This window comes from Budorcas taxicolor, chromosome 1, assembly GCF_023091745.1.
Source record: "Budorcas taxicolor isolate Tak-1 chromosome 1, Takin1.1, whole genome shotgun sequence".
Taxonomy (NCBI): Eukaryota; Metazoa; Chordata; class Mammalia; order Artiodactyla; family Bovidae; genus Budorcas; species Budorcas taxicolor.
In genome coordinates this window covers 49,269,523-49,293,712 of record NC_068910.1, presented here as the reverse complement: position 1 = coordinate 49,293,712, position 24,190 = coordinate 49,269,523, and the positions used below count along the sequence as shown (strand labels likewise).

The following is a 24,190-nucleotide window of genomic DNA, read 5'->3' as shown; positions in this document are numbered from 1 at the left end:
GAACAAACAGCTTATCATAAGAAAGCCTTCAGGGAGTCCATGCATTTTGAAGAGTGGCTCCATGTAACACTTCTAAATCAGCCTAGTCTGAGGAGTTTTCCAGGCCTTCCTGGCACTGTAAGTAGATCATGCCACCTCCCGGGCCAGGCAGCTCTGGAACCAAAACAGTTGGTTCTCCAGCATGTCTAACCCAGCCTCTCCTCTTTCTGCCTTTCAGATGGGCTTCTTTCGCAGAAGGTACAAAGAAATCATTGAAGCTGAGAAGAACCGGAAAGAGAATGAAGACAGTTGGGACTGGGTCCAGAAAAACCAGTGACCTGCTACCCCTCCCCGTGACGTGGCCCAATTGTTCGCCTGTCATCCCAATCTTTGTATCTTCCATATTTGGAAGAAAGAATCTTCTCCAGATTTTTCGGAGGCCCCACGATGCTGTCCTTGTCCTCATTCTCTCGAGCCCAGGTGGCAACCTGAGGCAGCCATTTCGGCCAGGTCGCCTGATTGGAACCATCACCACCTCCTTTTCCAGTTGAACTCCGAACTTTGGAAAGCCAGCTGCAGAGCTGGGGGATATTTATGAATGCAACAAGTGTGGTCAACCCTCAGGGGAAAACTGTTAACCTAAAAGTATTTTTATAAATATAAGCCTTTTATACTGATTATGTCTATATTTGTATCGATGTTTTATTATTTCTATTAAATGATTATATAGTTCACTCAAGCACTGATATCTGGCCTGAAATCTTGGAACTACATATACGTTCATACAAATGTTAAAGGAAAAAGATCTTATTGTACTTTGGAATGGAACTTGCTGTTAAAAAAAAGGACTTGCAGATGAAATCATCTGAAGAAACCTCATGTGATGAATCCATCAAGCAGGCAGTGCTATATATCAACTGCAGTTGGGGTTGACCGCGAAGACATTTCACGTCTTTGTTGCCTGGAGTCAAGTGTGAAATAATGTGCTAAAGAACCAAGAGTGTTTTTTCATCTGTACCTTTCATTGGAAGATTCCCAGCAGGAATTTGGATGGAAAAACCTGATTCCTGAGGCCTGCTCTGCATCACCTTATAGAGCAGGCATTTCACCCTCCTTTCACTTGGATTAAGACATGAAAGATTGGAGCAATGCCAGTTGGTTATCTGGTAAACCTCAGAATGGCATCTCATCCTGGACAAAGTGCATCAGAGTCCACATACCACCAGGACTAAATCAGTGGCCGTCAAGCAGAGACTTGTGTCTGAATGCTGTGATGTGTTGCCTTTTCACAGAAATCTGAGTCAGAGGTCTCCACTGTCCCCAGCACTCTTGCTGTCCCAGCTAATGGTAATTGCAGAGTCCTTCCCAGAGATGACCATTCAACCTGTCTTTTTTAAAAAAGTTGTACCTTAGGTGGGATTCTTAAGAAGTGGACCCTGAGACAAGGATTTTCACACAGTAACTTCTGAAGGAAGTTTCCCCAGGGCACACCAGTAAAGACATGAGGGAAGCAGGACAGGAAAGGGGAGGAAGCCATGTAAAGAAGACATTTCAGGGCACATCCTGTGCAGGGGGGCTTTCAGCCTAACCCTGCAGCGGGGGCTCTGGGAGGTAACTTATGCCTCAGAGTTGTACCAACCCCGTGGTAAGGGAGCTGAGTGTTCAGAGCCTTGCACCCAGGGGAGATGTAAACATTTTTTCACTTCATGCCAGCAAAAGAACCCCCATAGCTCAGGAACAGTCCTCAAAAAGAGAGCTGCACCCCAACCTGGGAGGCACACAGAGATGATGTAAAGGGCTCTGGGCATAGCACTGATGTCATCACCTACCCCTGCAGGGCTGAAGGCCGAGTTACAGCCTTCACTATGCAAGCTCTCTGTTTGACAGTGTTTGTTACCAGATGCACAGTGCTGTCCAGGTTTGAGTGCAGTGTGATTCTCTGAAAGGGCAAGGAGAGGGTGGAGGTAGCATGTTGAGCACTGCACCTGGCCTGTGGTGAACACTCAGTAACCGTCAGCAGCCCTGGCTGCTGTTGCCACTGCTGGAAAACCATCTGGTATGAAGGAAAATATGTCTAAGACCAGGGTCTGACAGTCCTCAGTGACTTATCACAGCCTGCTCAAGCTGCAGGTACAAACAGATGGCATCAGATGCGAACGAAACAAGCAACAAGACCAGGCATCTCTCTCCTAGGGCCTTGTTGACTGGAGGCTAACATGTGAGGGGACTGTGAGTGTCGTTGAAAAGACACGGAACTCAACCACAGGGGAGACAGGTTTTTCTATACACATACTTGGCCAGTCCTTGCAAAGATACCTAAAGTTTTGGCAAAATCATGAGAGTGCTAGGCGCTTGCAAACCTGGCATGGAGCACGGGTGTCTTTGTTTTTTATGCTGTTGACTCTGATACAGGAAGATACGGAATGCATCATGCTTCCCTTCCCAGTGACCATGGGAGCAGACAGAAGCCAGGGGGTCAAGGGCATGAACTAGGCTGGTCTTAGAAGGAAGTTAAGGATATAGCCTCTCACTGAGGGGTGGAGGCCCTGAGGTAGCAACAGGCAGATGCAGGCAAAGAAACCAGTTCTCACTGAGAGTTCACCTAGGGCAGATGTGTATGGACCCCAGCTGTGCCTGAGGCACTGTGCTGAGTGCTGGTGGCTCCCCTGGGAATACACTTTGCCCCGGGGGAGACAGATCTTCCCACAGTAGAGCATAGAGCGTGGATTCCTTTACAAAACCTCATTTGGAGCTCTCCTTGCACATTCTCTTGCTTGTTTCATGGTGTCCTTTAATAAATCATTTAGGACTTCCCTGGTAGCTCAGCAGGTAAAGAATCTGCCTGCAATGCGGGAGACCTGGGTTTGATCCCTGGGTTGGGACGATCTGGAGAAGGGAACGTCTAACCCACTCCAGTATTCTGGCCTGGAGAATTCCATGGACTGTATAGTACATGGGGTCGCAAAGAGTCAGACACGACTGACCGACTTTCACCTTTTGGGATTCTTGGGTGGTAGACCTGGACAACTCCAGCCGCGACTTTGACTAAATGCATTAATGGGCACTCACCAGCCTCCTGCAAGAAATGCAGACGCATTGGTGAGAGTGTAACAGGATAACTGGCAGGCCCACAGTTCTGCAGCCTCAATGGGGGAAGGGCAGACTCCATAACCACTGTCAGAGCTAGGATCCATGTGCTTCTGAGTGGTAGACACTCAGGAGTGAGCACATACCCTGGAGGTTACTAAGACTAAATAGGGCAGTTTTTAAGAAAATCATGCTTGGCATCTGCTGGAGCAAGCACTGGCAGCCAGTCTGGGGCAGGGGGTGCCTCTACTTAGTTCCTGATGCTGAGTAGCAGGCGGGCTGCAGGGAGTGGAAAGCTGACCAGTTAGCACAGACATAGAGAGGGAAGTCGAGCAGGTTGTCAGGGCTCTCAGCTTGGCCAGTTCACCAGCTCCATCCAGTTCAGAAGCCATTAGTAGGCTCTTGAGGGAAGCAGACAGAATGGGTTGTTGTGTCTTTGTTCCTCGTCCAGAAGGTTCTTTTAAGATTCCACAGCGCCTTCCAGTTTCCACCTTTCCTGCCTCTGGGGGTTCGCTGTGGAACACTATCTGATACTCTCTTGCACAGCATTGTCAGCTTCAGCTTTTGACTGTGTAGCCATCAGGGTTGTCATCAACTCTCACAAGGATTGAGAGGCTTTTTAAATATGAAAAAAGGACCTTTGTAGAAATGGAGAGAATGCCCCCTTTTCAAGAATGATTCACTTATGCACAGTTTACATGGACTAAGGAGTTTGGAACACCCCCTAAGTGAGCCTTGAACCCATCACAAAGAGGCCATGAGGTTCAGGAATGAAGGGACACTGGCAGGAGCGACTGGGTCCAGTGGTTTTATGGTGACTGACAGGCATGTGTCCAGAATCACTTGCTACTGAGGTCGCTGAGGTATTGTCAGTCAATTCTTCAGAAAAATTCCATCAGCATCACCAAGCCCTCAGCATTCTGAAGTTGGTTAAGCTTTGTAGAAAATCCAGTAGAAAGTTCTCCTTTACCAAGTCATACGTAGCCTTCAGCCCTGGAGCCAGAGGCAAGGAGATTCCAAACAAAACTAGCAAGCCTCCTAGAAACATCTGGGACTCGTTTTTGTTGTGAACGTGTAGCAGATCCCTTAGGTGATTGAGATGGGTGCTGATACACAAACTGTGGAACCATAGCAAAGTCATTTTTAGAAAGCTTATTCTACTTTTATTTTTGGATAAGTCATCATGGCAGGGGAATGCAGTTGTGCATGGGTTACATGTAAAGCTACACCTGTTGAAACCTACACCTGATTCAGACTTCCAAATGTAGAGGCAGAATAAAGGATTGGCATTTGGGGGAAATGGCCTTTTAGCAGATTAAACGCAGAAAACCACTGTCCCTTAGAAATGTTCCAAGTATGCAGGGTTTTAGTCCATGATTTGTTTAGCTATGTAGAGCAAGAAGATACACAGTGGAGAATGTGTTTTGAAGCAAAGAATGGCTGAAGTGGCAGTAGGGTCAAAATGAATCTTCTAGAATGTCTTCTGATTTTTAGCATGTGAGGGGGATAATGACCAAATATCCTATGTGATGCAGTGCTTTATAGCGCAATGATCTAGGTTTCAGCCTGTGTTAAGGTTTTTTTTCAAATTCTAATGTGTGACTGGCAGAGTGAGTTTAAAAGCTTTAAGAGTGGTTAATTGCATGGCAGGCACCCACACTAGTTCACTTCCAGAACTTGACTGATGCATCCATGTTTCTGTTGAGGAATTTTTGTGGGAGGGATGTTCCTCTTCACAAAGTCACATGTATTCAAGTCTATGCAGTCACTTCTAATTCACTTGCACTGTTTGGGAAATGCAGGTTTACAAAAATACATGTTTGGAATAAAAAAAAAATGGCTGCAAATGATTCAGGAGTTCAGTCTGTAATTTCTTTTGCTAATTTATTTTCCCTTTTTAGGTTGTTGAAGATGGGGTTTCAGTGTAATACCGCATGAGCATTTAAAGAGCCTGTGCAGGTCCATCTAATTAATTGCTCATAAAGAACACACTCTATGTGGTCGAGCTGTCCCTGATCTTTGGCCTTCCTTCCACGGTCCTCACCTTCTCTGTGCGTCACTCACCCACCCGGGCAACACCTGGAACCTTGGCCTTAGGATTTTGTTGTTGTTCAGTCCCTCAGTCATGTCTGACTCTTCGTGACTCTGTGGATTATGGCATGCTTGGCTTCCCTGTCCTTCCCCATCTCCCGGAGTTTGCCCAAACTCTTGTCCATTCGGTTTGTGATGCCAGCCAACCATCTTGTCCTCTGTCGCCCCCTTCTCCTCCTGCCCTCAGTCTTTCTCAGCATCAGGGTCTTTTCTAAGGAGTCAGCTCTTAGGTCTTAGGATGGATGGTCTTCGGATGAATGGGACCAAATTGAATGGAACAGGTTCCTAACTGTTGTTAGTAGACTGAGCATCCTCCTGCATCTACCAGCTAGGAAGCACTTTCCTAGGAGCCTCTTGGTAGCATCCTTACACATTTACAAACATCGTGTTCTCTTAAATTTTTAGTCTTCTCCATCTGTCTAGTTATCTTCCTGTTCTTATCTCAAATGGTGTTTATTTGTGTGTTTTTCTCTTTTTTCCCTAGAAGAGGCCAACAAAGATCTATTTTATTGATCTTTTCAAAAATAAGTCTTGATAAATCTTTGGCTATACCAATTAAATCTCCTGGGTTTTCCTTTCTATTTCATTAATTACTGCTTTTATACTTATTAAGATTTATTTTATTGCCCCATGGTTAAAAATCATACACACACACACACACACACACATACCACAATATAGAAGAGGGTCTGAAAAGATACATACCAAGGGGTTAAAAATTGTTGTCTTATGTAGATGGGATTGTCAGTGGGTTTGCTTTGCATTTTGTTTTTACTTGTCTGAAATTTCATTTTCTATAGTGAGCATATAACAATGAAACATATGCAAATTATTTTTAAAATAATGTTACATCTGAGAGAGTATGAATTGCTAAGCCAAAAGAGATCTCAAATTCTAAGTCTGGAGAGAAAGAGATTTGTTTACAGCAAAGATCACTGATGATCCTGACACACTTAGGACAATGGTCTAGTGAGAAATTCCAACCAAACTTTTTAACTCTGAATGCTTTCTGACTTAACAAGACCAGTCAGACCACTAGTGCTGATTAAATATGCTTCTCTCCTGTTGCCTTAATCCAGGAAAAGGCCTTGACTAACTCAAAGGAATCAAAGATACAATAGTAAGAGGAAGAGAAATGGCCAATTAGTAAAGTGTGCCTCCTGTTCAATCAGGAGTTGTATAATCCACTGGATTACATCTGGTCCTTAAAGTCTGTCTATTCATCAGGATACTATGCTTAGTAATAGAATTCATGGGAGTGCTAAATCAGAGCTCTGTCTGCACTAGTAAATCATTGGCAGCTATCCACCAGCAAAGTCCTCTAACCCTGAGGTCATGTCCATTCATTCTATGTAACATCCAACTAACGTGGATATAACAAAATATCTCCGGCTCTACACTGAAATCTGAGGCTGTGCTGTCTGGGCCTGCTGCCAAACCTCTGCTTCACCTCAAAGTCTAGTCCAAATCATTGTGTATTTTATTTAATATGATTCTTCTATAATTGAAAAAATACCTAAAAATTAAATCTCAATAGATGTATAAAAATTACGCTCTGAAGTCACAAAATCACCAAATAAATGAATAAGCAGGGGGCATTTTTAAAAGAATTTTCAGGAAAACTTTCTTCTAAGAAATACCAGATTTGGAAAAAAAGAAATCTTCTCCAAAATGACATCTATTTGGAACCTGCTTTATCAGTTAGAAGAGTATTTGCTCCATGTAATAGAAAAATCCAAAATAGCAATGGTTTAAACATTGCTGAAAGTATGTTCCTCTCTCACGTAAAAGACTGGATGTGGGGCATCAAGTATTGGATGATCAGGATCATCATCAAGCTTCATGGACAATCAGAATACCAGCTTCTCTCTTTCTACATGTGTGACTTAAAGTTACCTCATGGTAACTTAAAGTTACCTCCTGATCCCGTATGGCTACCAGGGTACCAGCCATTGTGTCCACATTCCTAGTCAGCAATAGAGGGGGAAGATAAAATGGCATATGCCCCTTCCCTTTTCACTAGCCTTCTCAGAAGTCCCATACAACACTGACCAGAAAGTAGTCATATAAATGCATTCGCTTGTAAAGGAGGCTGGGGAATGGATCATTAATGAATAAGAGAATACATATTAAAGACAACTAACAGTTGCCGTACCCACTGGTGTAAGACACTCAGAATATAGCTGCCTTAAGCCCTAACATGTATCCTTCAATTCTTGAGTCTGACTGAATTTGAGCAAAAGGAATACCTTTATTTATGCAACTCTGCAGTACACAGAGTTGGTTAATCATATTCATTTTTTATGTTGTGTTGCTTTTCTCATTTAGCCCCCGCCATCCCCATTCACATTCTTCTCTCTTCTAGAGGCACCAAGTCTAATGAACTGAATGTATGTCCTTAGGAGTATATGTACATGATATTATTTTATGTTTCTCTTAAATGGTATTGAGCCTGAAAGGCTATTTATTTTTCTCAGGGTACATTCATGTTGCTTTGCTTACATGTAGTCTGTTGTTTCCAGCGGCAGCACTACATGGTTTTCACCAGTTTATTTCTCCAGTCTCTCTGAAGGAGACCTTTGACTGCTTCCACCCTCCTGCTGCACTGAACACCCTCCACCATGTCCCCTGAAGGGACTGGGTAGAATCTCTCCTGGTACATACTACATACGTAACATCTTAACATGGTTACAGTCTCATTCTCCAGATTCTGAAATGACCACACAGTGGTTGCTCTCAGCAGAGTGCCTGTCCCCGAATCCCTGCCCAGCATGGAATTCTCTCTCTTGCCAGTCTCCTGTGTGGTATGGAGTTAGCTTTAAATGTGCTTGACAACTGTACACATGCATCTCTTCATATTCTTATTGGCCATCTGGGTTTCCTCTTCTGGAATCAAGTTCACTTTCTCGAATAGTCTCTCCATTAGATTTCCAGAGTAGCACACCCACCACCTCTCTGGCCGCTTCTGTCCCCTTTGCTAGTCCCACTCTTCTTCCCAGCCTCTAGATGTTGGAAGAGATCAGAGCTGCGACCTTGGAACGCCTTCCATTTGTACTCCTTGGAGACCCCAGTCCAAACTCCTGGCATTCCATGTCACCTACAGGACCCAGGTGCCACCTGCCTGGTCCTGTCCCCTGAATTCTAGGCTTGTAGTATTCAGCTAGATGGTAAGCCTTTCAAACTGAGCATGTGCAGAGCTGGACTGCTGCTGCCCCACCTCAGGAAATGGCAGCTTTATTCTTCTGCTTGCTCTGGCCAAAATCGTTGCAGTCACCCTTGACTCAGCCTTCTCCCATGCTACAACCAGAGTTCAGTTCAGTCACTAAGTCATGTCCATCTCTTTGTGACCCCATGGACTGCAGCCCACCAGGCTTCCCTGTTCTTCACCATCTCCTGAAGTTTGCTCAAACTCATGTCCATTCATGACCCATCCACGAGTGGGTAATGCCATTCAACCATCTCATCCTCTGTCGTCACCTTCTCCTCCTGCCTTCAATCTTTCCCAGCATCAGGGTCCCTGCCAAATACTCTTTAAAAAAGAAAAACACTAATTCGAAAAGATGCACCACAGTGTTCATAGCAGTATTTTTACAATAGCCAGGATATGGAAGCAACCTAAATGTCTATCCACAGATAAATGGATAAGCAAAATGTGACATATATATAGATAGATAGATAGATAGTAGAATACTGCTAGGCCATAAAAAGAATGAAAATTTTACCATTTGCAGCAACATGGATGAACTTTGGAGGACATTATGCCCAGTGAGATAAGCCAGATGAATATAAACAACTACTGTGTGTTATATCATATGTGGAATCCAAAACATACAACAAACTAGTGAATAAAGCACAAAAGAGGCAGACTTACAGAGAAAAAACTAGTGGTTACCAATGGAGGGAGGGTGCAATATAGGAATAGAGGGGAAAGGGGGTTATTATGGGATTATATGAAATCATCTGTGTGAATATTTGGAAGATTGTAAAGCATTCATTGCCAGGCAAGCTTGAGAACTTTCAGGATCACTCAGAAACCATCCTGTTTCTCTCTCCATACCCATGATGGCAGTGGATTTTTATTTCTTTTTAGTTTTGTCCATCTTTATCTTTTATTTAGGACTGAGGCTATTTTATTAAGTACCTAAAAGTTTAAATTATCTGTCTTTTCCAGATGTAATTGGACATTCTATCATTATGCAGTGATCTTTTTCTGTAGTAATACTTTGTTGTCTTCAGGTCTGTGTTGGTTAGTTAGTATTTATACAACATATCTTTTCTCTTTCGCTTATTTATAGCCTTTCTCTATCTTTATATTTTGTATGTGTTACTTGTAAACAGAATATAGGTGGGTTTTTCAAATCCATTCTAACAATGTTTGTCATTTTACTGGAACGTTTAGTTTAACTGTACTTATTGTTATTAATGAAATAATTGAATTTATTTCTCCCATCTTATTTTGTGGGGCGTTTTTTGCCTGGCTTAAGCTTCCTTTTCTTTCTTCTTTTTCATATTCCATTCTTCCTCCATTAAGTCTTTCTTCTTATGTTCTTTAAGTGGATACACAGACACCCTAGAACTTTAAGACTTATCATAGCTTACTTGCCTAAATTACCCCACTCTAAAGTTGATAGCTCTTCTAAAGCATTTTAATTTTTTACTTCAACCTCATAAGTCTTTGTTTTTGTTGCTTTTTGTGGTGACTTTCTGTAGTCAAAATATTGCTCATGTATGTCCCACTTCCTCTGCTCTTCATTGCTTCTTTTATCTTAAATCTTTATTCCGAGGCTCATTTTCCTTCTGCCTAGTATATCCTTTAGAATTTTTTTTTTTTTTTTAGTGAAAGTCTGTTGGTGGCCAGTATTTCAGTTTTGTTTTATTTGAAGCTTCTTTAATCTGCCAAATTCTTGACTTCTTGCTGGTATAGAACTCAGCTGTTACTTTCTCTTGGTGGATAAATACATCATTTCATCTTCTTCTGACTCATGTTGATACCATTAAGAAGTCAGTAGTCAATCCATTTGCCATCCCTTTTTTAAAATTTATTTTAAATGTGTTGATTTGGGGCTTCTCTGGTGGCTGCAATGTGGAAGAACCTGGGTTTGATCCCTGGGTCAGGAAGATCTCCTGGAGAAGGGAATGGCTACCCACTCCAGTATTCTCACCTGGAGAATCCCATGGACAGAGGAGTCTGGCAGGCTGCAGTCCAAGGGGTCTCAAACAGTTGTACGTTTTTGACTGTGTGACTAACACTTTTATTTTTGTCATACTTGATTTTTCAATGTTGTGTTAATTTCTGCTATACAGCAAGGTTATCCAGTTATTTACACACACACACACAAGATTCTTTCCCAGAATGGTTTATCATAGGATATTGAATATATATCCTGTGCTATACGATAGGACCTTATTTTTTATCCGCATTTCTCACTTCTTTAATAAGGATCTGGTTGGGGTGATTTCCTGGCAGTCCAGTGGTTAGGACTTGGCATTTTCACTGCTATGGTCCAGGTTCAATCTCTGGTCCAGGAACTAAGATGCCATAAGCTACCAGGCAAAAAACAAACAAACCAAAGAGGGATCTGTTTTTCTTCTAGGATTCTTTTAAAGACTTTTCTCTTTGTTTTTGTGAACCGTTGTTTCACTCTGATATGAAGATGGAATTTCTTTCTGTTTATTCTGCTTGGGATTTTCTGGGCTTCGATGGTTTGATGTCTTGTTCATCTGTTCTCTCCGTCTCTTTCAATATTCCCCACACTCCGTGTTCAGTTTCTTCTCCTTTCAGAACTCTGACTGTGAGACAGTCTCCCTCCGTCCTTCTTCCCTCTTTGTTCACCGTTCCTGTTTTCATCTCGTTGTCTGTCTGTGCAGCATCCCGGGATATCTCTTCTGGACTACTTTTGTACTCAGCGTCTTTTCAGCCTGTGCCAAATCTGTTTATAGAAATGTTTATTGGGAATTTTGTTCTATCTGTTCTCCTTCAAGTTCTATTTGGTTCTCCTTCAAATATGACTGGAAATTCTTTGCATTTTCTTATCCACCGTCTGTGTTTTCAAGTTTCTTTTGTATCATTACACATGATAATCATAGTTTCTATTTTTATCCAATAAATGCAATGACATTTTCATGTGTCTGTTTTCTGCTTTTTCCCTGATGATACTTACACATAGTACTTTGTTTCCTTCTGTAACTGGTGGTTTTTTGTTGCTTGATTGCTTGCTTTTTGTTCATCTGTGTGTGTGTGTATGTATCTGTGTGTATGTATACACACAGATACATACACACACACACATATATATATATATAACTATTGGTTGCTTATTTTCCTTGAAAAATTATTTGTGGTAATTCTCTGAGACATAGGATGAAAGTGCGTTCCTGCAGAGAACATTTGCTTCTGCTGCTGCCAGGAGCCAGTCTGAGACCATATGTTGAGGCCTTATGGACCACCCATGTAATATGAATTTAAACAAATCCATGTTGAGGCCAATTTGTGGTTGTTACTTGCCCACCCTGGGCCTTACTCAGCACTGAGGCAGCTCTCCTCAGTTGAGTACTGGTAGGAGTGGAGTTTCTGGTTTTTTTACAATGAGGTTGTAGCCCTTTGAGCTCCACCTTTCTGGGCCCCTGAAGCCTGCAAGGCCATGAAAAGCAACCTCAACCTTGTTAGGCTGACATGTGCTCAGGACTAAAGTGACCACAGCCCTCCTTTTATCTCCGCATTGCCACTCTCACTCAGATTTTGGCTTCATAATTTCATACATGTGCCATCTCTTCAGTGCTTTAAAATAAGAGCATGTTATTTTAAATATTTCATTAAAAAAAATTTCTGTTGTTGTTTGGAAGCTTAGTCTTCCTTTATTCATGGATTAAAAGTCTTGATATTTATTTTCTAAGTAACTAATCTTCTCATCAGTTCGTGTGTATGTGTGTATGGTTGTGTGTATGACACTATTATAAAAATGCTCAAGCATACAGAAAAGTTAAAAGAGTTTTGAGGTAAATTCCTATGTGCTCAGCATCTAAATTCTGTCCATTAACATTTTCCTGTACTTCAGTTCAGTTCAGTTCAGTCACTCAGTCATCTCCGACTCTTTGCAACCCCATGAATCACAGCACGCCAGGCCTCCCTGTCCATCACCAACTCCTGGAGTTCACTCAAACTCACGTCCATCGAGTCCGTGATGCCATCCAGCCATCTCATCCTCTGTCGTCCCCTTCTCCTCCTGCCCCCAATCCCTCCCAGCATCAGAGTCTTTTCCAATGAGTCAACTCTTCGCATGAGGTGGCCAAAGTACTGGAGTTTCAGCTTCAGCATCATTCCTTCCAAAGAAATCCCAGGGCTGATCTCCTTCAGAATGGACTGGTTGGATCTCCTTGCAGTCCAAGGGACTCTCAAGAGTCTTCTCCAACACCACAGTTCAAAAGCATCAATTCTTCGGTGCTCAGCTTTCTTCACAGTCCAACTCTCACATCCATACATGACTACTGGAAAAACCATAGCCTTGACTAGATGGACCTTAGTCGGCAAAGTAATGTCTCTGCTTTTCAATATGCTATCTAGGTTGATCATAACTTTCCATCCAAGGAGTAAGTGTCTTTTAATTTCATGGCTGCAGTCACCATCTGCAGTGATTTTGGAGCCCAAAAAAATAAAGTCTGACACTGTTTCCACTGTTTTCCCATCTATTTCCCATGAAGTGATGGGACCAGATGCTATGATCTTCGTTTTCTGAATGTTGAGCTTTAAGCCAACTTTTTCACTCTCCTCTTTCACTTTCATCAAGGAGCTTTTTAGTTCCTCTTCACTTTCTGCCATAAGGGTGGTGTCATCTGCATATCTTAGTTTATCACAAATCTGTCCATTCCTCTCTCCATCCATTCACGTCTGATTTTTACATATTTCAAAGTAGGTGGCAGGTCTCAGTACATTTTCCCCTGAATGTCGGTTGTTTTCATATGTTTGAGTTGTTAATTCAATTATATTTTTCATTTCCATAAGTTCTATTTGATTCTTCTGTCATCTATAAAGTCTCTCATCCCTGCACGTATGTTTAAGTTTTTATTTTTTAAGTATGTTAAACTTAATTATTTTTTGGTGTGTATGTTGTTCCCAATAGCTGATGTCTTTTGTTATCATTGTCTGTTTCTGAGTCGTAGTGCCTTATTTCCTTTGTGTTTTGCTATTATTTTTCCTGTCATTTGCTTGTTTTCCTTAGGGCGTATCTGTGGGAATTTGAAGTAGTTTCCTCCAGGGAAGATTTTCATTTGCTTCTGCAAAGTAGATGAGAGAATTAATATTCTAGGACTGTTTTAAACTAAATTTTTGCCTTGAGATTTTTCAGACCACCCAGGGAGTGTAGAGGCAGGCTGCAAATCGATGTCAGAGCAGGAGCAAGGTTAAAGTTTTCTGGGGAGATATCTTTCTCTCCTCTATTCAATACCAGAGTTCCAGTCTGGCCATTTGCTTTGTGTACCTTGGGTTGGGACTCAGCAAGTTTACCTCTCATTTAGCCTTACGCTGATGGTACAGCCCTTTGGTGTCCCAGGCTTAGGAAGACGGGGATCCCTTTGGGACAGCTCTCCTTGAATGATTCTTAAACTGTGTCTCCAGTGCCCCCTTCCCTATGAGCCATAAAAAGTCCGAGCCCAGTTTGCCCTGTTTAGCAAATATCTCCAAGGTACAAGTCAGCTTCAGCATTCTGCCCGCCACCCCCACCTGGCTTCCCCCTGAACTCAGTGCTTCGCCTAGATATGCCTTATTTTCTTGCCATATTGTCAGTCATTTAAGAAAAGCATCTGTAATATTTTTGTCCTGTACTTTTAGATGATTTCAGCAGAGAAGTCAATCATGCTATCAGAAAGACAAGTCTGTATTTTTCTATATATTCCAAATATATCATAATTTACAGTAATCTAATAAAAAGAAAAATCTGGGAATTTCTTCTACTCTCAAGTAATTCTCATGCACTCTATTAAGAATTTACTCAGACTCTAACATATGTGAATACTGATATATGAGATACTGAAAGCAAGATGAAAAGCTCTATACCACACATTTATGAGTTATTTATTCCCTCTGGGTTTTTCATTTTAGTTGCTCTACCTTTGAGTTGAAGGTTTTATTAATGATACTACGGTTAATGTAGCTATTGGCAATAACTGTGCATAGTAAAACTTATTTTATACTATACTTTTGACTGCATGTTGAAACTTGTACGAACATATGAGCTGATGGAAATACATATACATTAGATTCCTACTTGTCAGTGCTTAATATCAGCAGCAATAATTATTAGGATTTATTTTTATGGTGCCTATGTGTCCATAGCAAATTCTATAAACCCAGACTTACTAGAATATCTAAGAAGGTTGGAATCTGAAGAGATATATAACTTCAGACAAATACATGGTCTTTCTCTATACCTGGCTGAGAAGGTACACCCTAAGAGAAGCCAAATAATTTTCTTGAGTGCTCCTTGAAGCCTTTTGAGACAAAAACAATAATATTTATTCAGGCCCGTGAGGACTGGGTGGCTCTCTGGGTCTCTGAGAATGAGTCTGTGTCTTAGGGTACCTGTGCCCTTGGATGTGACTTTCCTTCTGTGTGGAATTGTCTTCCAGCTTGGGGGCTGAGGTTCAGATCTTGAGAGGCTGGGCGAGGCCAAGCAAAGGTGATTTTCAGGGTTGGGTTTTTATCCTCAGATCTTGTCTCTGAACTTCCTTCATCTCTGCTAAGTTAGCTACTTAATGGAGGGGCTTGAAACATGGTAATAACAACATACATTGTATAACCCAGCTATCGCGAATGGTATAGCTTCCTAAAGGGACCCTGTATTCCCAGAATAGGAGGCAGTTCTAAGACACTGTAGAGTCATCATTAGAATATTTACTAATTCCTCACACAAGTAAAGTACAGATTACTTACCAACCTCTTCTGAGAAATGACGACCATCCATGGGCGCTCCATATAAGACTCTTCCAGGATACCCGTAGTATCAAATGTCTCTCGTGTTCCCCTGATGTGTCGAAACCTTTCGGTAGATGGTGTGTGAGGCACGGTATAGGGCTGTGGCTGAGAGGGCAAGCTCTTGATGTAGGCAGACCACAGGGAGAACTGCCAGCAGGAAAGAAGAACCCAGAACAGCAGAGAGACGCCCCACGAGGCTCTGAGGAACCAGGAAGGAGCGCTGGTCGCTGAAGAGACAATCCCACTGTCAGCACCACCCTATGATCTCCCCTAAAGGACAGGCTGGCAGCAGGAGGAGCCCTGGTCAGTGATGAGACAACGCCCACCACCACCACGGCCCGCCATGTCCCAGAACCTCGCTTATGGGGCCTTGGAAGGAAAATGAGCTCACCTAAGGCACACACACACCCCACCAGTCATGCACACGGAATAATGCAGCTGCCTATAACCATAAGCATACCAAGGAGGGGATTCAGGAGTATTTGATTGCATGGTTCTGGCCGAAGCATAAATTCTTGGGTATTATGTGATTATGGCTCCTCCGTGCTTTTGTAACAGCACGGTCTAGCATATATCAGTTACACCTAGAATCTGAATCTTGGAGTTGTCACCTACTCTGGAGATCACTCACTATAGGAGTATTTGGCATCCCTAAAATTGCATTCTTTGAATCTCTGCTCAAACATTCTTATTGATGGAGCATCCACTGTACTTCTCTGCACCACCAGGTCTGGAGCTCCCTCTGTCTCCCCAGCCATCTCCCTGTGTCAAGTCCGCTGTCTTATTTTTTAAAAATTCTGTTAAAATACGCAAATCATATAATTTGCCATCTTAACCACTCTTAAGTGTCTGGTGCAGCTGTATTAAATACATTCATATTGTTGTGCACCTGTCACCACCATTCACCCCCATACCTCTTTCATCTTCTAAAACCAAGACTCTGTACCTGTTTAGCAGTAATGCCCCCTCCCTCCAGCCCTTGGAAACCACCATTCCACTTTCTGTCTCTATGTTCTGACTACTCTAGGTATCTCATATAAATGGAATCACGCAGTATTGTCCTTCTGTGGCTGGCTTTTTCACTCCGCTAATGTCCTGATGGTTCACTGTATTGTAGTATATGTCAGAATACTGTTCCTTTTTAAGGATGAATGATTTTCCACTGTATCAATATACCACACTTTGCTCATCCATTCTCCAGTTGATGGGCACTTGCATTGCTTCCATGTTTTGGTTATTGTAAATAATGCTGCTGTGATCATGGGTGTACTAGTATCATTTTGAGACCCTGATTTCAATTCTTTTGGGAGATAGATAAATAGATAGCTCCAGATGTGAAGTTTCTGTATCCTGTGGTAATTCTGTTTTTTAATTTTTTGAGGAACCGCCATACTTTTTTCCACAGTGCCTGTACCATTTCACATTCCCATCAAGAGCGTACAGAGTCCAATTTCTCCACATCTAGCCAGCACTTGTTGTTTTCTGCTTGTTGACAGTAGCCATCCTAATAAGGTGTGAAGTAGTATCTCCTTGTAGTTTTGCTTTGCATTTACCTAATGATTAGTTATATCGAGCATCCTGTTGTTGTTCAGTCGCTCAGTCGTGTCCAACTCTTTGAGACCCCATGGACTACAGCACGCCAAGCTTCCCTGTCCTTCACCGTCTCCCAGAGCTTGCTCAAACTCACGTCCATTGAGTTGGTGATGCCATCCAGCCGTCTCACCCTCGGTCATCCCCGTCTCCTCCTGCCTTCCATCTTTCCCAGCATCAGCTCTTCGCGTGTGTCAGCTCTTCCCATCAGGTGGCCAAAGGATTGGAGCTTCAGCATCAGTCCTTCCAATGAATATTCAGGACTGATCTCCTTTAGGGTGGACTGGTTTGATCTCCTTGCAGTCCAAGGGACTCTCAAGAGTCTTCTCGAACACCAGAGTTCAAAAGCATCAATTCTTCGGCGTTCAGCCTTCTTTATGGTCCAACTCTCACATCCATACATGACTCATGGGCTAATTATTATTTGTGTATCTCTTTTGGAGAAATGTCTATACAAATCCTTTGCCTATTTTTAATGTATTTTCTGTTGTCATTGTTGAGTTTTGGAAGTTCTCTATATATTCTGAGTATTAAACTCTTACCAACCACATACGTGATTTGCAATTTTTTTCTCCCATTCTGTGGTTGTCTTTTTAGTCTGGATCGTGTCTTTTGATGTGCAAATTTTTAAACTTTCATGAAGTCCAATTTGTCTATTTTTTCTTTTGTTGTCTATGCCTTTGGTGTCGTATCCAATAAATCACTGTCAAATACAAAGTTGGAAAATTCTATCCTGTGTTTTCTTCTAAGAGTTTTATTGTTTTAGGTCTTACATTTAGGTTTTTGATTCATTTTGAGTGTATATATATATATGGTGTTAGGTTAGGGTTCAACCTCATTGTTTGAATCTGGATATCCAGTTTCCTAATACCATTGATTGAAAACTGTTCTCCCCATTGAATGTTCTCCCATTGACCCTTGTCAAAAATTGTGTTGTTGTTCAGTCTCAAAGTCACATCTGATTCTTTGCAAACCTATGAACTGTATAGCAGGCCAGGTTCCTCTGTCTTCCACTGTCTCCCAGAGTTTGCTCAAATTCATGTCCATTGAGTCTGTGAACTATCTAACCATCTCATCCTCTGCAACCCAAAGGGTTCGTCCTTTTGCCTTCAGTCTTTCCCAGCATCAAGATCTTTTCCCATGAGTCTGCTCGTCACATCAGGTGGTCAAAGTATTGAAGCTTCAGCATTAATTCTTCCAATGAATGTTCAGGGTTGATTTCCTTTAGGATTGACTGATTTGATCTCCTTGCTATCCAAGGGACTATCAGGAGTCTTCTCCAGCACCATAATTTGAAAGCAGCAATTCTTCGGTGCTCAGCCTTCTTCATGGACCAGCTCTCAAATCCATATATGTCTACTGGAAAAACCAATGGCTTTGACTATACAGACCTTTGTCGGCAAAGTGATGTCCCTGCTTTTTAGTATGCTCTCTAGGTTTGTCATAGTTTTCCTTCCAAGGAGCAAGAGTCTTTTTTACTTTCATGGCTGTAATCACTGTCCACAGTGATTTTGGAGCCCAGGAGAAGAAAATCTGTTATTGCTTCCATTTTTTCCCTTTCTATTTGCCATGAAATGATGGGACCAGATGCCATGATCTTAGTTTTTTGAATGTTGAGTTTTAAGCCAGCTTTTTCACTCTCCTCTTTCACCCTCATCCAGAGGCTCTTTAGTTCCTCTTCACTTTCTGCCATTAGAGTGGTATCATATGTGTATCTGAGGTTGTTGATATTTCTTCTGGCAATCTTGATTCCAGCTTATAATCATCCAGCCCAGCATTTCGCATAATGTACTCTGCATAGAAGTTAGATAAGCAGGGTGACAATATACAGCCTTATCATACTCCTTTCCCAATTTTGAACCAGTCCATTGTTCCATGTCCGGTTCTAACTATTGTTTCTTGACCCACATACAAGTTTCTCAGGAGACAGGTAAGGTGGTCTGGTATTCCCATCTCTTGAAGAATTTTCCACAGTTTGTTGTGATTCACACAGTCAAGGGCTTTAACATAGTCAATAAAGCAGAAGTAGGTGTTTTTCTGGAACCCCCTTGATTTCTCCATGATCCCACAAATGTTGGCAGTTTGATCTTTAGTTCCTCTGCTTCTTTGAAACCCAGCTTGTACATCTGGAAGTTCTTGCTTGAAGGATTTTGAGGATAACCTTGCTAGCATGTGAAATGAGCACAGTTGTACAGTACTTTGAATATTTGCCATTCCCCTTCTTTGGGACTGGAATGAAAACTGACCTTTTCCAGTCCTGTGGCCACTGCTGAGTTTTCCAAATTTGGTGGCATATTAAGTGTAGCACTTTAACAGCATCATCTTTTAGGACTTTAAATAATAGCTCAGCTGGAATTCAGTCACCACCACTAGCTTTGACTTCACATTCCAGGATGTCTGGCTCTAGGTGAGCAACCACACCACTGTGGTTATCTGGGTCTTTAAGACCATATTTGTATAGTTCTGTGTATTCTTGCCACCTCTTCTTAATCTCCTCTGCTTCTGTTAGGTCCTTACTGTTTCTGTCCTTTTATCATGCCCATCTTTGCATGAAATGTTCCCTTGATATCTCCAATTTTCTTGAAGAGCTCTCAAGTCTTTCCCTTTCTATTGTTTTCCTCTTTTACATGACTGGATATGTGAGAGTTTATTGGTCTGTATTTCTATTCTTCCCTCTATCTCCCCAGCCCTCCCCGCCATCTGTCCCAAGTTTCCCTTTAAAATTAAAATACCTACTTTGTCTCCATGACAGCACTCAAAGCATAAGAAAAGAGACACTATATAACCTACAAAATTTCTCTTTCCTACATAAGGAAATTTCTAGTTCCTAAAACTATTTTTATGACAGCTTCCACATCCTGTGCCATCTCTGACATAAAGAAGAAAATAACTGTCACCTTATAACAAAGCTACCCCTCAAATTTCTCTCCCTGCTTGGAGCTGCCAGCATAGAACTAAATTCAGTAAAGAGAATGTTTATCTGTGTCTTGTTGGCAGCTTTGCTACCATGTTGACTCATTAAGGTTGTGGGCAACTTCTAGGTATTTTAAAATTCACTTCTATAAGACAAAAAAGAAATGACCTTCCTGATGCCATCTGTTTTAATTCTGAAAAATATTTCAAAAAGTGCAAACCGTATTATAATGAATGCCTGGGAACCTACCACCACTTTGTGACACTTGCTTCAAGTATTTCACTGGATTTTTTTTTTAACGTTTTTGGAAACAATTATAACCCCACAGGCAGTTGAAAAATAAGAAGTCCCATGTACCCTTCACCTAGCTTTCCCCAATGGCAACAGCTAACATGATTATAATACATACTGTATTTAAAAGGGGAAATTAATATTGGTACAATCTATAGATCTCATCATATTTCATCATATTTCATCAGTTTCTATATATATATTCACTCATTTATGTGTATGTATGTAATCTATAGTTCTATGCAATTTGACCACATGTAGTCATTCCTTTAACCATGACCACAATCAAGATTAATTACATTATGTTGTATGCCTGAAAATAATACATGAATTATATCTTCATTTAAAAATTTTTAAAGATTAATAGCCACAGAGGGACTCCCTTATGCTGCCTTTCCACCCCACCTCTGACCCTTAGCAATCACTAGTCTCCATCTCTGTAATTTTGCCTTTTAGAGAATACTTTTTAATTGGAGTCATAGATTATATAAACTTTTTTCTCCATTTGTAGATTTTAGTCAGATTTATTTCTACTCACAGAAATTGTCCTTTTTTTTTTTTTTCTCCAGGTAGTACCCACTTTCCATATGTGTCTTCCATACAAATGGCCGTGTGTGGAAAGTCTTCTTCAGCCAGGTGGGGAGAGTGGGAGGAGGGAGATTCTCAAATCTACTGAGAAAATTGAATTTTCTCTGAGAAAATGCATTGGGTATTAAGTTTCCATAGGGGTAAGCACTAGAGTTCTAGTATGATCCTACAGAGACATTATGGAATGTACAGCTTTTTTGACTAAACAAAGTACTATTCATAACATTTCTCCCGTGGAAAAAATATATTCCCAAGTCCAAACTGGAAAACAACCTGTTTGTTGGTGTTTGCCAATGTTGTTTTGTAATTGTGTGCCCAAACCTTGCCAAACATTGTGTGGACTTGAAGTAACTTTTATCTGATTGGGGTCAGAGATACAAAAATATTTGAATTTCTTTTAATTGTGGTATATGTATACATACACATATATAATATATATGGTATATATTTTATATGTGGTATATATAAAATATACATGTGGTATATATATATTTATATAAAACCTTTGAGGTTGGCTTTTTCACTCAGTATAATTCCCTTGAGATCTGTCCAGGTTGTTACAGGTATCAATCATTTGTTCCTTTTTATTTCGATAGTAATTCATGGTATGAATGTACCACAGTTTGACCACTCACGTGCTGAAGGGTGTTTTTCAGTTTCTGGCTACTACAAAAAATTATGTATTATGACGTTTGTATTTCAGGTTTCTGTGGCACATAAATTTCCGTTTCTCTATGATAATTGCCTAAAAGTGAGATTACCGAGTTATAAGGTAAGTATATATTTAGTTGTATAAGAAACTGCCAAATTATTTTCCAGGGGCTATAACATTTTACATTTCCATCAGCAATGTATGAAAGGTGTAATTTCTCTACATTCTCACCAGTGTTTGATATCACTATTTTTTATTTGAGCTATCTAATAGAATGAAAGGGTTTGCGCGTGCTGGTAGATCATAAACTTCTTTCTCCATTTGTAGATTCTAGTCAGATTTATTTCTACTCCTTAAGGAGGTGATGGCTGAGAAGGAGAAATAATTAGGTGAAGAAGGAAGGGAACACTGAAGGTAGACAGCACAGCATGTGCAAAGACCTAGTGACAGGTGAGAGCCTGAACTGTTCAAGAAACAGAAAACTACACTGGCCAGGATGCGAGAGCCGAAAGCCATGCGTGTGAGGTGAGGTATGAGAGGCGGAGCTGGAAGAACGGTAGCCTTATCCTCCTTAAAAAAACTGTAAATTAAAAAAAAAAACCAAACTAGAAGTGAAGGTGTCAAAAACGAATTACCTGGGAGGAAAGCAGAATCTGGCTCCCAGCTGCCCCCTGGTGGTCAAGACTCATCAGGGCAGCCTTTCTAATGACTGCTCAGAAGGTATGTGGATATTTTTGTTATTTATGGGAACAGAACACTTAACTTCCTAAAAGGTCAGTGAGAAAGGGCTAAGAGGCAACAATAACTTTTGGACTATGTGGGAGAAGGCGAGAGGGTGGGATGATATGAGAGAACAGCATTAAAAAAGGTCTATTACCATACGTAAAATAGATGACTAGTGCAAGTTCGATACATGAAGCAGGGCACTCAAAGCTGGTGCTCTGAGACAACCCAGGGGGATGGGTGGGGAAGGAGGTGGGAGAGGGGTTCAGAATGGTGGGACACATGTACACCCATGGTGATTCATGTCGATATATGGCAAAAACCACCACAATATTGTAAAGTACTTAGCCTCCAATCAAAATAAATAAATTTTTTTAAAAAGAAGGAAATTAAGTGATACAATTAGCGGAAAAACGAGGAAAGTAAAGCAAACAAGTTTTTTTTTTTTTTTTTAAAGAACAGCAAGAGATTTCCATGGTGGTCCAGGTGCTTTCACTGCTGAGGGCCCAGGTTCAATCCTTGGTCAGAGAACTAAGATCCCATAAGTCACAAAGTGTGGCTTCAAAAAATGAATGAATAAAAGAACAACAAAAATACTTCAACCATAAACTTATAAAAGCAATTTTTGAATTCAACATTCGTTTAGAGTTGCAGAATTACTGAGAAATTGTGAATCATGGTGAAGCATAGCACATGATCCTCACCCAACAGAGTGTTCTCTGGGGACTGTTTTGTAACCTATAGTCCCCATTCCCTGACCAGGGACGGAACTTGCGCCCCCTGCAGTGGAAAGCACAGAACCACCAGGGAAGTCCCAGGCTGTTCACTCTTAATTAAACCTTTGCAATAGTGAGTGAAATGCCACTAAATCAATGGGTATCTCTTGGCAACATTTTCTCTACAGTGTCATTGCCATTACTAGAAAAATCTTAATTTTAAGTACATCTTATAAAAATAACAGAGACAAGCTTTGATTCTGAGCTGTTTATGTTCTTGCAGTGTTTAATGCAGATCCTTTTCCATGTCTCTATCTGTGTGTGTGTGTGTGTGAATGCTTCAGTGTAAACTCTGAGCCCCTGAGTTGAAAACACTTTTCACTGTACATAAGTATCTTTACTCTCAGGGGGTTTATGCTAAAGTTTTTTTTTATTTAATTAGTGTTCTTTCATTTTGAATATATGATCTTGAGTTATGGCATACTTAATTAAAATATCAGTATTTTGCCTATCAAAAATGTCAAAATTTATTTTTGGATATATGCAAAAGTGTAAAACAGACTAGCCTGCCATTTGAGAATTTTTTTTTAAGGAAGCTAATTACTCCATAGAGAGAAAAATTCGATCTATAAACCAAAAAAAAAAGGACAAAGGAAATATTATTGCGATATACATCCTTCTAAAATATTATCTGTACAGTGTTAGTTCTAATTATTCTCTTGGCTCCCCAGTTTAAAATATTTTGATAAATGCTATGACAGATACAGATTCATTCATTTAATTTATTTGAGTAACAGCACTCAGCTTAATGCATTTTCTCTTTTAAAATTCATTTCACATTGATCATATGTCATGTACCAAAACCTGTATAAGATCTCTACTATTCTCTGACGATTTCCTGACTTTGCATTTTCCTGTTTCAGAAGATCTTGCTTTCTATCATGCTAGAACTATAGTTGATAAATTCTTTCTTTGCTAAGTTCCCAATTTCACTTTGTTCTCATGAAGCATTGGTGGGGGAAGGGGACTGTCTTCTGTGGCTTCAGTATCACTGTTCCATCTGGGAATTTGCTCTGTTTCTCCACTGGGTGAAGTGGTTTATTGACTGTCAATTTGTAAAGTGCACTCTGGGATTATCTGATTGCGAGATAGTAGGAGAGGAAACATATTTCATTGCCTTTTCTGTCAAGTGGAATTAACATGCACAGTATATCATCTTCTAGCAAGAATAGATGAAATTCCAGCGAGTGACCTAGAGTCTCCATTGCATGGTTGTCCAGACAGAGTCCTAGCTGGACTTCAGGGTCTAATGGCTTCCTCTGTTGTCCTCTTAGTTTAGTAGTTGTTTTTATACATGTTTATCGGTATATATCTGGAGAAGGAAATGGCAACCCACTCCAGTACTCTTGCCTAGAAAATATGTATACATTTTGTGTGCATATATAAGTATTTGATTTAAAATCTACTCCTCAGGGTCAGGGGAGCAAGAGACTCTGTCCCCACCTGCCCAGTTTTTTACCATATTTCCTCCACCCCTCAACTAATCAGTATTATTTGTTTCTTATGAGTGCATCCAGATTTTCTTCAAATGC

General features: G+C 40.9%; 1 protein-coding gene across 1 annotated transcript in view; it reads left to right on the top strand.

Annotated features, from left to right (window-relative positions):
• Positions 1-533, top strand: part of ITGA9 (integrin subunit alpha 9) — a 367,242-nt gene extending 366,709 nt beyond the window's left edge. Inside the window, exon 28 of the mRNA XM_052639038.1 lies at positions 218-533. Coding sequence (XP_052494998.1) covers positions 218-316 — 99 coding nt within the window. The 3' untranslated portion in view covers positions 317-533. The remainder of the gene's footprint in view (positions 1-217) is intronic.
• The last annotated feature ends 23,657 nt before the right edge of the window (positions 534-24,190 follow it).